We start from the raw sequence: 15,873 nt of genomic DNA, 5'->3' as shown, positions 1-15,873 counted from the left end.
CGAAACCTCTGAAAACAGGTGACCAATCTACCAATACAGTGATGGTTATCGATAAAACTCAGTACTCGATTTTGCCTAGAGCGGAGCAGGATTCTTGTTAGCTTGAATTGATGTAAGGCCACGATCAGTATGGCGGGAGGGCTGGAAATTAAGGGTTAAATCTATCGATCGTTTGCAGTCTAGGTTAGTACGACCGTTGAAATGTAATTGCAGTTTTGTACATTGTTGTTAATGTACCAGAGGAATTGTTATCACACCGAAGAAGTATTGAGTGTTTATATGAATAACAATTCAAATCTTAAAAGTGAGTATATCTGTCATGTATATCTTATCATGTATTTACTGAGTATACTATATACATGATCACTTTGGGTAAATTATAATAGAAACTTGATAATTAGGTAGTCAAGAGGAGAATTCCTTAAAAAAAATCAAAATAGAAGAAAGGTGAAGAATTTTGCAATGTTGCGTCCTCTTTTGCATCCTCTCTCGTATATCCTGGAGTATTATTAATGTTGCATTTAATGTTCCTTATTCATAAAAGGAACCATGGAAATAAAAACCGGACGACCCAGCTCTTAAAGTCCTTTTGGGTCGTCCACATGGAAAGAGGAGGCATGGTAGGTCCAAACTGAGATGGATTGGTGGCATTAATGCATCAGACAGAAAGGCCGGGATAATGTATTGACAAAGGAAGGTTTGTCTACGATGAGCGGATAGAGGACTCCTGCAGCAGGCTAAGACCGCGAAGCAGATAAGCACCGGGTAAGAAGGAGAAGAATTCGCAATGTAAATAAAAGAACGCATGATTCATGCCACCATCCAAAGTTATGCAATTGATGCATTATTTTACGCCTTTTGTTATGCAATGCACCTTACATTAAACTATGGGAAATATCCATGGATTTAGAACAAATTCTTGGAGTTTGAAAAAATATTGCTTTTATATTTCTTATGAGCTGGTAAATGTAAAATTATTGAATCAAAATGGGTTAGCGTTATGTATTTCAGGTTTATATTAAGGAACGAAATGAACTTAAAATTGCTTGGAAACGGTATAAAGTAAATGTTTACAATTATTTTTAACTAATATTAAATTTTTCGGGAATAGCTTTTGTAGGTATTTTAAATAGTAGCAACACAGAAACAATAAATTTGATGTTCGTTTACATTTATTCACTTATTTATGCACGTATGGACATTACGGCTAGTATAACAACAATATTTGATAGCCTTCTTCATCCGCTTCAGGATTTCTCCTACACTGCTCCGCCATTTAATGTTAGTTTCCCCCGTTGAAATCTAACGTACAGGACATAGTGATGTGATGTGATGCAACACATTCCAGGGACCAGGTGTTTGGAAGCTATCAATATCATAGCAGTGTGTGTATATGAATTCTCATAGCAATCGTTGTATGTTAACTCCTTCCGAACTGAGCGTTAAGAGTTTGGCGTTGTTTTTTTTTTCGGCCCTCCTTGGTACCTTCTTTAGGGGATTTTTGATTTTACTTTTCAACCAACCAACAATCTTCCAAAATATCAACAAACAACAATAAAAAGGTTGTCTCCTATACAGTGTATACACCATTTTTGGCGACCCGAGTGAATGGCGCTTGGTATAGTTATTTACTTTCCTTGTCTTTGTTTCCCTTTATTTTCCTTCAAACCGATAACATTTGGACCCATTCGCGTGACAATAACCAGTTTCAAAAATATTTATAAACATCCTAATAATAAACAGTGAGCAGATAGCAATACACTCACGCTTACACTGCTTTACTTTTTATTGAATTTTTTTAACAGTTGCATTTATGTTTGACAGTGTATCGTTTAAAATTTATTATATCATTTTCCTTCTTGCATGGAATGACTGGTAAGACCGTATCCTTCCCGCTGTATGTAGAGAGCAACAATTTAATGGATGAGATTAGTTGAATTGCTACTTATTGTCCTTCTTTTCGCGAAAACATTGGACACAACAGAAATGCACACGCGAAGTATGCACATACACATTCACATTTACAACAACGATGGATAAGATAATAATGATTTAAAGGGGTTGCTGCATATTTTAAAACGTGCTCATTCCATTCCCATTTTCACTGTACTGCACCTGTAAAATAGCCTAAAATCTCCAAACTGGCAGCTAAAATCGAGTATATCAATATGTTTGAATGTTCCCTAAATGGATTCCCTAAACGAGTTGCACGAGGACGATCATTGCCCTTCGCTTCTTAATACTCCTTCCGATTGCCGTACTCATCGATTTCCGTCGGATCAGTAACTGCCCGGGACGGGGATCGATGCAGGATACGGGCTCACTTGTTGTTACAAAGCGTCAGGAACTCTTCGCGTGTTTTCGGATCGTCCCGGAAAACACCCAGCATGGTCGAGGTGACCGTTTTGCTGTTGATCTTCTGTACACCACGCATCACCATGCACATGTGTCTGTGGAAGGAAGGATACAAGGTGTGAGAATGACTGCCATGTGTGAGGGGAACGAAAAGCCACGAATACTTACACTCCCTCGATGATGACAGCAACGCCTGCTGGTTGTACCGCTTGAGTGACAGCGACGGCAATTTGCTTGGTCAATCGTTCCTGTACCTGTAGACGGCGGGAAAAGATTTCCACAATTCTGTGTTGCAAGGGAAAGTAGACAAATGTTCAATGAAATATTCTAAAGAATTTAAGAAAGTATTCAGTCCGCAGCTCATACCTGGCCAGCTTGCTTAGCCCGAGAATCTTCTTGCAGGGCAAGTAACCGATCGACACTTTACCGTAGAACGGTACCAGATGGTGTTCACACATGGAGAACATTTCGATGTCCTTCACCACGACCATTTCGTCGTGATCCTCGTCGAAAACGGCACCGTTCAAAGCCTCTGGAAAATGATGGAAAACGAAAACAAAATTATTTTTTTTTATTTTAAGTAAATATGTTTTAAGATAAGTATTTTTATATTTATGTGATAAAAACGTAGTTTATGTTTTAATTTACTATATTGTTGAGTACAAAAAGGATTAAATTAATTGAGTTGCGTTTTTCAAAATTCCACAGTTAATGTGAAGCAAGCGTTTGCATACTTTTAGGCGTATTTTAGCCTTTGCTATAATTGTTTATTGTAATCAACGAAAATGAACAACCTAGTAAACAAATTGTATTTCAATAAATTCGACCTTAAAAAGACTTAACAAAATGTAAAATAAATAATTTTATATAAACTTTTTATTTATTAAAATGTCCCAAAAAACACAATAGTCTGCAAGAAACAGCATCTTGAGGTTTAGCGAAAGGATATTTCTACAATCGACATTCATGTATTTGAAGGGAAATACATTTCCCTTTAGCTGATCTCTCTCTCTATCTTTATTTCGATGACAATCAAAACACTTCAAACAGGAAATCACCAAAAAAGAGAAGAAACAAAACCGCTATTCCCATGCAATCGTACTCGGTTACTTGAATAGATGGCGAGCATAGAAAATGTTCACAAATCAAACAGTACCTTTACAACAAGGGAATCAAAAAACCTTTTTCCCTCATGCTAGACGCTAGCAAAAGTGGAGCAGAAACATTCGTCCTGCTATTCATGCACTTTCGTTACATCCTCAACAAACTCTTACCTTATATCCGGTGCTCTGAGATTGTACGAAAGGGTAAGGGTGGGACGAAAGGATGTAACGAGGATGAAAAGCATTTACGAGAAAAGTAAAGGAAAGGTTGCAAAAAGTATAGTAGACTTGTAGGAAAAATCAACCCGACACGGTCGATGTGTTAAGAGGCGTCCTAGCGCAAGGAGACAAGCAAAAGCATTCCCATATTCGTTCCCATTTCCCATTTTATTCGTAGCAGGAAAACGCATCTTGAAAAGGTTTTCTAGAACGCAGGGAAACGTGAGCATAGCGTGAGCGAACCGTTTGAAGGGCTCAACGCGCCCTTGGTTAGTAGTTCTTTTGGGGGAAAACCGAGGATTTCTGCTTTCTCGCTTCCGTGTGATTTTTTTTTGCGAGCTGGGAATGAGAAATGGGAATCTGTGTAACAAGTTCCTTCGAAAAAGCATTGGGCTAAAGTAGGTAGAGTGGCAAATGGCAAGCACGGTTTGCAACACGTCCTGCTACGTGCTTATACCACCTTATCGTCAATTTCTCATCTCGTACGTTGGTTGCAGACGGATGAAGAAACCTCATCAGCACACAAAATGTAAACGCCGAAATGTACTTAAGGAAAGGTGGAAGGTCATTTTTAGATGATTGCTGATTGATACGGTGTGCTCAATGTTAAATCTTTTTTTTTATTTTGGTTTAACAAAAATGATTATGGGTTAAACAATGTTTAGATGTTTGCAAAATAATGAAAGAGGTTTTATCAATCAATAAGTAGAAATGTCTCAAATTAAAGAATGAAGTTCGTTCGTCCCATAATATATGATATAAAACTGATAACTAATATTAATGTAATTGGGAATAAGCAAAAAGTAATTTAAAAAAATCAATATACAAACATAACTGAAGAAAAGATAATCTTAACAGCAAATAATAAAACTCCTGCATTGAATAAAATTAAAAAACGAACAAAAGCAATAAAAATCATAACGATAAATGGCAGAAACAAATCAATGAGGAAATTTTAAAAATGTGTAGGTAAATTCTATATAAACGAAAAAATAAGAGTGCGAATGAGAAAAGGATAGTAACAAAGCTACAAATATATCCCAAGAAAAATAAAAGCTGTGAATGAATCAGAAACAAAAGGATTTATTTAGAAACAAATAACAAATTGTTTTTAAAATTCCTCTCCTTTCTAAATGTAAGTATAGATAAAGATACGAACAATGAAAAATATCGAGTTATGATATAAAATATGAATTTGATAGCCTATTTCAAAGTTTAGCCTTTTTGTGCTTTTTTATGTTTTATTATAAAGAAAAAACACAATAATATTAATAACAACTGAAAAATAAAACAACTTTCAACTGCAAATGATCTCATCCTTTAACAACACAATTCCCATCGCTGCGATCGTCAAACATCGATTGCTCCAATCATAGACGTGATTAGATTACCGGTTCGTCCTTCAACAAAGACTCCCCACAACACGACTCGTACGTGCAGTAAAACATTATTCCCCCCGGGGAGCACATTACTGCACTTTACACGACACTTTCACAAGGAAGCAAGTGGAAATTGGTCGTTTCTCATATTTACTCACCCATTTACCCACTTCCAGAACTACTCTTCCCAGTTACCGTTCGGTACCGGTGCAGTTTTGAAGCTGCAGTTGAGCATCGCTTAGAGCCATTGTCTACCATTGTCGGTATGGTGGCCGTGTAGGTAAATATAGCTTCATAAAACTCCGAGTCCGTTCCATTTCTAAAGGAAATCACTGCTCCATGTCCTGGCAGGCGTTAGAAGACTGTACCAGCAAAAGTTGGACAGCTAGTTCATTCGTCGTGTGCCAGGAAGTAGACGAGCGGCATAAAAACAGAACAGAAAATCATACAGAGAGCAACAATAGTACACATGGCGCAAGTAAACGCTCCTAACAAAAGCTTCCCAAACGATGAAGGAAAATAGGGAAATGAAAACGAAGATTTAATTTCATTTGCACAAGGTTCTGCACTGAAACACAGTAACTGTGTGTGTGTGAGAATGGTGCAGATGCAATTCTGACCACTTGGGAGCAGGAAAGTTGCCGGGAGCATAGCAAATAGTGCCCAGAAGTCGGTACCATCATCAAACTGTGAACAGAAGACCAAATGGCGGTGGATGGAGTTTTGAAGTTGGAGTTTAAGTGAATAATAAATACGAAATGTTTAAGTGTCGTAGTCCCAGTCAAGGGGGGGTGAGGGGATGATATCCATGCACTGCTTAACCATTCATGTTGGCTGTCCAAAGCAAAGACCGCAAGTTTCAGAACATTCACGAGAGTTGCTGCATGTGTGGGTGTTTGTACTTCTTTGTATTATTTTAGAAACTTTCACAAGCAGAACTTTTTGCTGCACCGATTAGGCACTAGTGTTGATGATAAAAGTGATTGTAAGGTTAAGCATGAAATTCATTTGTCTGTGGGGGAATGTGTGTAAAATGGAAAATTTTACGGCAACAGCAGCTGCACCTGGCATATTCTTTTTTTTCTTGTCTCACAACAAGATGTATAATAAGCGGTAAATGATTGATTTTGCGTTGAAACAACCACAAAAGAGTTTTAAAATAATAAAAAATAAATGTTAAAAGCTAAACATAAAAAAACTAACAACATTTACATTCTACAATAGTATAAGAGTAGTATAATATAGTATAATATATAAAATCCTGAGCTATGAATCTTCAATCGTTGGTGGATCAACGGTATAGTTGACAACAGAACCCGTCTTACATGACAGGACCGGGTATTGAATCCCATCCGAACGGTTCTACCCAACTGTATAAATTCAAAGAAAGCTAGCAATACCAGGCCAAGACATTTGAAGGTTTTAATACCACAAAAGGATAAGAATTTATCCTTCCGTAACAACAGGAAGGAGTCTACAAGAATGGTCGAAAAGATAGTAGCAGAACAGACACTCGCCAAAGCAAGCGAAAAGGAGACTAGTTTTTCATTATTTTCTTATTGATGCTCTATTTGTTACTCAATTTATTATTCTGCTAAGTTTTTTGTAGTTGAAATATAAAAAGTTACTGTAGAAATAAACACAAATTTCGGGATAGTGTGTCTATACAATATCTATCTATCTACATTTCAAATATAAAAGCGGCTTTGCTAAAGTTTCATTGCAATGGCAACAAAAATTCCATTTTGTTTGTAAAATATGTAAATCGTCCCATTTGTTCTACTGCTCATTACTACTGTTAAGCAAAAATAGAATTAAATTATTCATCAACTTCTTTTATCTGAACAACCCATCAAAAGATCTATTCAAATTAAACAAAAATCAATATTTGCAATTCACCTTCCTATCAATGAAGAAGTTTTACAAGTAAAAGGTACCAGCCAGCTTCGCACTCGAAGCAATATTTTGTCAATTCATTAACAGAACCTCTGCTTCATCAACTTTATCGTTGCTTCAGTTGCTTCCATCGTTTAATTGAGTTAAACGTCTTCAATGGACGGTGAAACGGATCACACCGTAACCGTGATCAGACAAGTGCGTAAGATACCATCTTCTTCCATCCCTTAAAACTCAATCCCCCCTTAACGTCCCGATGCTGGGCATCCAGAATGGAGCCGATACGGTACCGGTCTATTTGCCAACCGTTTCGGACTTCAAGGGCTTCCAGCTTTCGCCGTCGGGTTTTGCGTTCGGCTTTCGGAGCATTTGTAGTCACGTTTGTTTGTCGAGTGGAGCAAAGTGTGGAAAAGGGACAATGGAAGGTACAGTTTGCATGACGCAGCATGTCAACACTTTGATCCATTCTGGAGCAACAACAGAGAAAGGACACTCCTTTGCTGCTTCAGTCCTCCAGTGGAGCAAGCTGCGGGCATCGGATGATAAGCAACATCGGCGAGAAGACGAACCGACCCGCATCATTTCGCTCGTAGAGTCATGTACCGTCTGCGTTTATTTGAAGAAGTGAAAGGAATCTCAACAGGGCAAGGGATAGAATGGTGCTTTTGTCAACTTGAAGCTCGTTTTTCCCACTTGGGCACTTGAACCAAACCTTCTGGAAGGTTAATGTTGTACGCCATAGTGCAAACTCATTAGAGTGGGAAAAAGTAAGTCTTCCCCTTAAGAACAATGGTACTGTTGATGGGTTTTGAAAATTCGTTGCTCGAAAAGTGATATCGATACACGGTGAACATGGTTCCAAAGGTGTGGTTTCTGTGGTTTGCAAGGTAGACATTAAAGCACTTACCTTCCAAACTCTGGTCGTATCCTTTAGTGAAGAAGAGCATTGCCTTGGCGGCGCGTTCCGGAGTTTTCAGCAATCCCTGACGTTCCGTATCTTCGCCCAGGCTCGACAACAGCATCCGGTAGGACTTGGACATCAGAGGCAGCAGGTCCTCCCGGGTCGACGGTTTGTGGTCGAGTTCTAGATCATGGTGGAAGGTACATTTTTCGTGTCCTGAAATGAAGTGAAAAGGAGTTGTACGAGTTAGCGCTGAGCAGTTATTTCTGGAGCAATCAGGAAGTTAAGCACACAAAATTGACATGCAAAAGCTCCATCGAATCGAATCGAATATTGGAACCAGAATTGAACTGACAGAAGAGAACACTTTATTAATGAGCTGTTCTAATGTCCTGATTACATCGGACATCGTTGTTCCCGGTGCTTGTTTAACCAGCCACAGGATCATGGCAAAACATCCCATACCCACACCACCTGATAGTGAAACGATGGTTTACATGGATAAATTATTCATTACACCAAGTCCAAGTCCTCGAAAACACACAGCACACGATGTGCGTTTGACATCGTCATTTGCATCGGAATGGAATGGGTAAATTCCCAACCACGCCAATCATGCCATACGTGTTTCCTACAGCTGGGAAGTTGGAAAATCCCCAACGGCACTTTACCGATTGCAGTTCGGTCAGCAGTGTGCAGTACTTTACACCTGGCCGAAACGTCAGCAAACAACGGATTATATCGGGGTATATTTGCATTCCTATTTGCATACTTTATGGCGCTGACTCACTGATGGTGATAAGCGCCTAGAGCCTGAACGTTATAACTATATGCATTATTACGGTAACCATTATCATAATCGTTTCCTTACCGGGTGCTAACAGGTGGGTTGTAAGCGATTATGAATATTTGATAAATAGAAAAAAGGGATATGGAAGCGAAAGCAAACAAAAAAAACACACTCTTGCCAATAAAACCAAATAAATATAATTATTTCAAAACGAAGGGAATCACTAACTTCCTATTGACGCAATAAAATCATCCAATTAAATCACTGCTTCGGGAACCGTGTCGTAAATGCTGCTAACGTGTGATTAAAGTGTCAAACCATTTTCATGCCTTCTTTACGAAACAACATAAATAAAAGGGAGGAAAGCAGGAAAACAACAACTCGCACTTATCGCACACTCCAACCGTTCGCATGTACCTACTCTCATTCACACGGATGGCGCTTGGGGTAAAGATGGTTGTTTTGGTTAGATTATCAGCTGCTACGTATATTTGTGTTACCAAGCATTCGACGAATTACAATAACGAAGCCAAGTTGTATTGCTCCATCATGATAGAAAATAAGCAACGCTTGTGAAAGTGAAACATCAATAGAATTGATGGCTTCAATGAACTTCCTTTTTTGTGTCGGATTTTTTTTTCTTCTATTAATTTCATGTCCGATTAACACGTCACAAAGGGTGATGGAGCACATCCAATGTATGACAGGTTGGTAGGTAGCGATCATAACCGCATCAAACATGATGGACAGATTGTTTTCTATAGCGCCTTTAAGTCAAGTTGGAAGCGCAAAGGTTTCAAAAGTAAAAGCTTCTTGTTTACGGAAGTTATCAAGGTGAGTTTCAAGGTTAAAAAGTGTGTGTGTGTGTGTGTGTGTGTTGTACAGTTATAGAGATAAATCTCGAAACTCGAAAAAAAACCAGTCCCAAATTCTTTGATCCGTTTTTAGAACTTTACCTCTCACTAACCTTCAGCGAGACTTGTGGGCTGGGTAGATTAGAATGGATCGACACCACACACACCCAGCGCCTTTAATCCATCCATCAGCTATAAATACTCCGAATGTGTCAGATTATCTTCCCGAAAAGCAAAAACCACAAAAAAAAACAATCATTTGTCAGGCGAGAATAATTGGTTTGCGATAGGCTGTCTCTTGTTGCAGGTGGGTTTTGTTTTGCTAAAAGCCGATTAGCCCGCCGAAGGTTACCTGATACACTGTTGCTCTTGAAACATTCTGTCCGTTTTTTGGAAGTAGCGAAAACAAAAAATGTATGCAAACAAAACATGATAATCGAACAAAGTGGAATGTAAAGTAATGCACCAACTGCATGCAACAGGTTGCATAAAGATCGCTTGTCAAGCGCGGTTAACTGACGGAAACCAAACTTATGCACACACACACACACACACACACTCACATACGGCCATACACAGTAGTACATACGATGGCAATAATAGCAAAAAAATAAAAAGGAAAAACCTAAAACAACTTCACCGATCATTAAAACCGATTGGCCATGAACAAAAAGTGAAACAAAAAAAAGGCTACAAGAAAAGCTGAGGTGTGTGTGTCGTTCCGCACACAGAACTTCACGAACAGGCCTCCACATTCCCCCTCCCCCCTATACCTGGCGTCATGATGGCCCTCGGAGTGCTGTTAGGCGGGGGTGCACTGCTGGGGTTAGTTGTGCCGGTTGCACCGTTGTCAGTCCCATTGCTTGCCTCACCTGACAAACTGGTCGTGCGGATTGGCGTCGGTCGGGCCCGATTAAGGCCACCGCTGATCGCCGTTACATTGGTCGTGGTGCCGCCATTTTCACCACCACCACCAGCACCGTTGTTATTGACCGCCTCGCCAGTTTCACCCGGTCCACCCGCGGTCCCATTCTCGTCACCCTCGGTCATCTCACTTTCGGTGCGCCGGATGCTGCTCGAACGGCGCCGATTAGCGAACGGGCCGTACCCGTTGTTAAGGCTTCCGGTCGAACCATTCCCATTGGCCGCACCGAAGCTGATCGAGTTGGAGCGCGTCGGGAAGTTAGTGTCGTCAATCTCCTGGTTCAGCTCGTCCGCATCATCCGAAATCTCGAACTTGCTCATCGTAACCGGAGTGGACGGTGATCAACACGGTACGCCACAGCACACACGGACACACCAGCAGCGAAGGGAACGTAGACAAAGCAGGGACATACACCGGTGTTCGGTGAAAACGGTGAAACAAATGAGAAAAAAGGAGCACTACAGAAGGATCACTAAAGCAAACACACACACACACGAACAAACACGGAAGCAGGACGATGGCGCCTCAAGTCACTGAACCAGCAGTGACGCACTGTTTGCTGGCGGGTAAGCGAAACGGAACGTTTAGCAATGCCGAGACCCGATTGTGAACGCCGTCGGAACGCAACTAGTCGAGATTGGCGGCACGGTCGAAGCAACAGGCTACCGCGTGAGATGAGAAGATGGTGAAAGGCACCAGTGCGTGAGGTGAGCAAGCTGCGACCGTGCTTTTTGCGTGAGAGGATTGGAATACCTACGGCAAGAGCCTTTTTGGGGGCGAGATTTTGAGAGATTCGGTCGCACTATAGGGTTTAGTGAATCGAGGTGTTAAAATTACATATAAAAAGCTTGTAAAAAATAGTTAAGGAAGTTAAAAATTGATATATTGGTTGGGAAAATATAAAGACTTAAATGCGTGAAAGGAAACAAACTAAAATAACTACAAATCTTTTTATAACTATTATATAAAGAAGCTTGTGCTATTCTAACCACTGTTTAGTGTAATATAAATATTAATAATAAATAGAAAAAACACGCTTCTAAAATCATTTACACAATCTGCTCCAATACTGGTGTGCGTTTAAAAGGCACGATTCATTTTATATGAATCCTTTACACATGATTTTCGTCTCTCTTGCCTTGTTTGCTCTTGCGCCATTCCTTTTTCTCATGGTTGACAACTGCTCTCTCTCTCACGTAGTGAGATAATGGTGAGAAATGGTTTTAGTGGTTGGAGATTTATTTATTTATGCCTGCTGTACGATTGAACTACGTGAAGGAATTATTTACAGCAGTGATTTTACTTTGTAGCATTGCGCTAACATTAAACCGTAGTGTTTTTTGTTTTGTCTAGCAAAGAAAGTGTTTTTGTTTTGTTTTTTTTTTTGTAATAGATTGATGCTTTTTTGTGAGAGTTGTAATAATGAGGATTGAAGAATGTGGTGAAGAGAATTCAGTATGCGAATGGTAGTACAACAAGCCGTTGCTATGGTGAGTTTGTTTTGATTAGCTAATTGACAGTTATCACGCTGGAAATGTCTACAATATGATTGGATTTAATTACTTGTGCCACTTATTGCGATAAATATTTTTTTTCAAACAAATTACATTTTAAATTATGTCTGTCTCAAAGAATCAATGTCTTGTGGAAGCAACAGGTTGACATTAGAATAAATGGCGGGAGAGCTTATTTAATTATTCTATTTTTTTTTATTAGCAAAACAACAACCTGTTGATCATCCTCAAAACGAAAACAACGAGCTTTGTGGCATTGTTGTTAGTTTTTGTACATGAGTTTAGAGGCACGAAATTGTTAGCCTGACCATTACATGCAGTTGTACCCTTATCGGCCCTTCCTCCGGCCTTATGGACCGGTTTTTGGAGCAAAGCTGAAATCACAATTTCAAATCCAAACCACGTGTTGTTACACTGTTGCTGAGGGCTTCTCAAGCGCCAGCTGGAGAGGAATAATCAGCATTGTCGACTGGTGTGGTGTGTGGTTTTTGAAGGATGGAACTACCTTCATCGGGGGCAACCCTCACACCAACTGGACGTACGACGCGGTATACAAGTGGTGTCGTTCGCGTGGAGAGGGTGTGTAATCAGTTTTAATCGCTCGACTTAACACCCTTCCACCTTCAACCATATCTCCTTCCACCCTTCTTCTATTCCACACCGATGGTTTCTAGTAGTATGTGTGAGCCATCGATCGGAACAACTTCGGTTGGTTGGTGGATAGACAATCTGATGAATTTACAGGTGTCATTATAAAATGGCGACCATTTGCTGTTGTTTCCTTTAGTACGAGTGGCGTTTTCACTTGTATTTGATTGACCAGGACAAGGACAGTTGTTAGCTAGAAGCTAATGTAAGGACAGGAAGGAAGCAAAAATGTTTCCCCCGACGCAGGAGACACGGTTGGATGATTCTCTGATATTAGTATTTTTTTCTTTAAAATTTCCAAACCCAAGGCTATTCAAGTGTGCTAAATGGTGATGGTGATATGCGTGAGCAATAGGAAAATAACTTCAGGAAAAGCTGTTCGCTATTTTACTCCATATTCTCATATTTTCCCATTGTACTACATTTAACAATCTGCTCCGTAAGGGATTTTTGTTCGCAGAAATCAATAATGCTTTCAAAGAGAGTGAGAGAATGGACGGTTTGCTGATTTTACGACCTGTGATTTGAGCAGTAATCTGGTAAATTATTGTGATTTCTTCACCATTACCGGATACTCATCGTTGTCTCTCACCCGTGAAACTGTAGTGAGATGAAACCCGACTGTCTACTGTGCGGATACAGACACATGGATGAGCCTGTCAGCATCAGATATCTGTTGGGCATTACATACATTCTTGGAGTGTGTTACCCATACCACTGGTACACGATTAAAAAGGATTTTCACGATGGTAAGGATTTATTCCGCACTGATCGATAAGCTGTTGGGTGCTTTAATACATCATTGGAAAAATATTTAAATTTCATTCAAATCTTTTTGTATTACACTAGTTTCGTAAGTATTTTTGTTTAAAATATGAACCGTACAAATTTACTAAGATTTTGTTAAAATTATTTGTTTAACTCATGCACAAATAATGTATTATCAAGATTAAAATATTACTGAATATTGAGTTTTTGAGGAAACAATAATTATTTTCAGCATTTTTTATATCTTAGCAAATATTGTAAAATATGTTTTTGCTGGTATTTGAGAAAAAAACATTTGTGTGTTATAGGATGTAGAATGATTTTTTATGTTTTCACACATAAATACTATCTCTTTAGCTCGGTTAAAACTGTGAGTGAAGAAAATCTCCTCAACCTCTCCTAATCTGAAGCATAAAATCGAGGCGTCTCCACGGCAATAGCTTCAATCATCTTGGATTATGTTCGCCATTAGATACAAGATGGGACGACCGTAAATGATAGCAATTTAATACTTCTAGATTAGATTGATGAAATGTTGATCCAACCCCATTTTTATAAAACAGAACTTTGTCAGTTATTATTAAAATTACATTTATTACAACGGTTTAGTTTCTTTTAAAATTCAATTCTCATCAATTCCCAACGAGCATCACCTGGAACTCGACATATTTCCATTTGGGGATTAGTTTTTTTGTCGGGAATTCCCTCCATTGTCGCTTCGTTTGACGTATTCTTTACACTACGAGTGTGATAACCATGTCAGGGGATTTTTACATCCATCAAGTGCATCACTCACATTACTAACGCTCGTTGTGAAATCACTTCCCCCCTTGACTATGACTCAACAGCATCCATACCATGTGGACAATAGCGTTGCCTTTATTTTAGAATGGCACTACGAAACAGGTCAACAGACTCGCATTCGCACAGTCAGAATACAAGCAGAATAAATCAACCACACTTAAAAGCTTTCACACATCCGTTTTCATGAGTCATTAGGCCTCTTTAGAACACACTGCTACGGGGGGCTACGGTGTACGCAAGCGTCACCCAAAACCGGGCCAAGGTCAAGACGTTCGCCAAACTTCCGGCAGGCAGCGGTCTAGAAGTGGTCCGTGCGTGCAGAACAAGTTTCTCGGCCGAGTTCTTCCACGACAGTGTACCGGCCAACCAATCGGACGAACTTGTTGCAGGACGGGCGAATCATGTGCAAAAAACAAAAAAACAGCAACGTTTGCGCGTATTATAAAACTTGCTTCACGCAACCCGTTCCTTAGTATCTAGTGGCATATCGTGCCGTTTGCTTGAAGCAGTTAGAAAAATATTCTAAATATTCTAAGTATTTCCCAACAGAAGAGTTTATCATATTTCAATAATTCATATCACAATCAGCTGAGCAGAACTCCGAATGCGACATACGAGACATCGGTATGTCTAATTGCCCTATCGACCGTTTCGATGCCAGCTGGAGAATTGTTACCGGATTGTTTTGCCTGGCAATTATATAAGTGTACCCGGTGTGTACGGACAGTGATTTAATGGCATGTGGGCAAGTTGTCGCTTTGTCTCGGGAAGCATTCGGGAAGTGGAGATTGTGTTGCACCTGAGCAGCAAAACATGTATGCCCTTCGGATCGCCATCCGGAAGGAACTCGTCGAAACCGTCGGCTTACCTTGGTTATTGTTTGTGTCACTGCCATTTTCCAGACTTCCCGACTTGTTGCAGGTACATTTGGCCGTTTGTTGCTTTTTGGTGGATGAGCATCCATTGGAGGTAGTGCCATTGCTGGTACCATTGTGTCCAGCGTAACCATTGCTACCGTTGGTGTGTGTGTCCAGCTCGGCAACAGTCCCATTGCCGTTGCTCAGATGCAGATGACCATTAACTGACACTTCCTTCATGTTTGTTTCGTGGAGAGTCTTGACAACTTATCACAAATTGATTCACAGACTTTTTTTAATACTGATTTCTAATACTTAATTGGAGAAATAGAAACCCTTAGGAGATATTGAAGGTACGGCTCACTATTTCCACTAGAACACACACCCAGACACGTAATATTCGGGTTTCCAGAAGCCTCTAACAGCTCACAAACGGAATGCACGAGACTGACCGCAACAAACCAAAAAAAAAAACACCTAACGACAGGGTCAATCCTTCACAACGGTCGAATGGACGGTCGGAGCGCGACGACGACGTCGACGGACAGCACAAACTGAAACGAACTGTTCGCGGCGGCGTACGGTTTGGAACTGAGCCTGCCCGAAACGAACCGTCCAAACGAGATCGTCCGTGCTGTGCGGACCCGCACCCGTAACCTCAGAACTACCCATTCTAGCTCCCCACTCCTTTCCCTTGCTCCCTCACTCGCCCTCTTGATTACGTCTCCTTTCTCACCGTGCACATCGTGCACTGTCCGGGACGAGCGATCAGGTGTTTGCGATGGTGGCGCACAATTTTGCGCATTCTTGCGCCCTCGTCTACCCCTTTTTTACCTACCCCCATACCATCCATTCGGCAC

At 40.2% G+C, this 15,873-nt stretch overlaps 1 protein-coding gene across 3 annotated transcripts; it reads right to left on the bottom strand.

Annotated features, from left to right (window-relative positions):
- Nucleotides 1-1,154: 1,154 nt before the first annotated feature.
- Nucleotides 1,155-15,608, bottom strand: LOC125771993 (GTP cyclohydrolase 1). 3 transcript variants are annotated; one of them, XM_049443266.1, is made up of 5 exons: nucleotides 15,025-15,608; nucleotides 7,860-8,069; nucleotides 2,722-2,887; nucleotides 2,524-2,640; nucleotides 1,155-2,450 (listed from the first exon to the last, which is right to left on the bottom strand). In XM_049443266.1, exons 1-5 carry the CDS (start codon nucleotides 15,251-15,253, stop codon nucleotides 2,321-2,323), a joined length of 852 nt encoding a protein of 283 aa, XP_049299223.1. In that variant the 5' UTR covers nucleotides 15,254-15,608; the 3' UTR covers nucleotides 1,155-2,320. The 3 variants fall into 3 exon arrangements, with proteins under 3 accessions (XP_049299223.1, XP_049299221.1, XP_049299222.1); XM_049443264.1 differs by lacking the exon at nucleotides 15,025-15,608 and adding an exon at nucleotides 10,271-11,232; XM_049443265.1 differs by lacking the exon at nucleotides 15,025-15,608 and adding an exon at nucleotides 10,370-11,211.
- Between the last annotated feature and the right edge of the window lie 265 nt (nucleotides 15,609-15,873).

The sequence above is a fragment of the Anopheles funestus genome, chromosome 3RL, assembly GCF_943734845.2.
Source record: "Anopheles funestus chromosome 3RL, idAnoFuneDA-416_04, whole genome shotgun sequence".
NCBI classification, from domain to species: Eukaryota; Metazoa; Arthropoda; class Insecta; order Diptera; family Culicidae; genus Anopheles; species Anopheles funestus.
Note: the sequence above shows the minus strand (reverse complement) of the source record. Positions and strands in the feature narration are given on the sequence as shown.

What these genes read in the sequence shown, in the direction of transcription:
- LOC125771993 (XM_049443264.1), bottom strand. Translation starts at nt 10,742, where the DNA reads ATGAGCAAGTTCGAGATTTCGGATGATGCGGACGAGCTGAACCAGGAG. An exon ending in GAGGGCCATCATGACGCCAG is followed by an intron (nt 8,070 to 10,270) that starts GTATAGGGGGGA and finishes ACTTCATTTCAG; the next exon opens with GACACGAAAAATGTACCTTC. An exon ending in GCTGTCATCATCGAGGGAGT is followed by an intron (nt 2,451 to 2,523) that starts GTAAGTATTCGT and finishes TTCCTTCCACAG; the next exon opens with ACACATGTGCATGGTGATGC.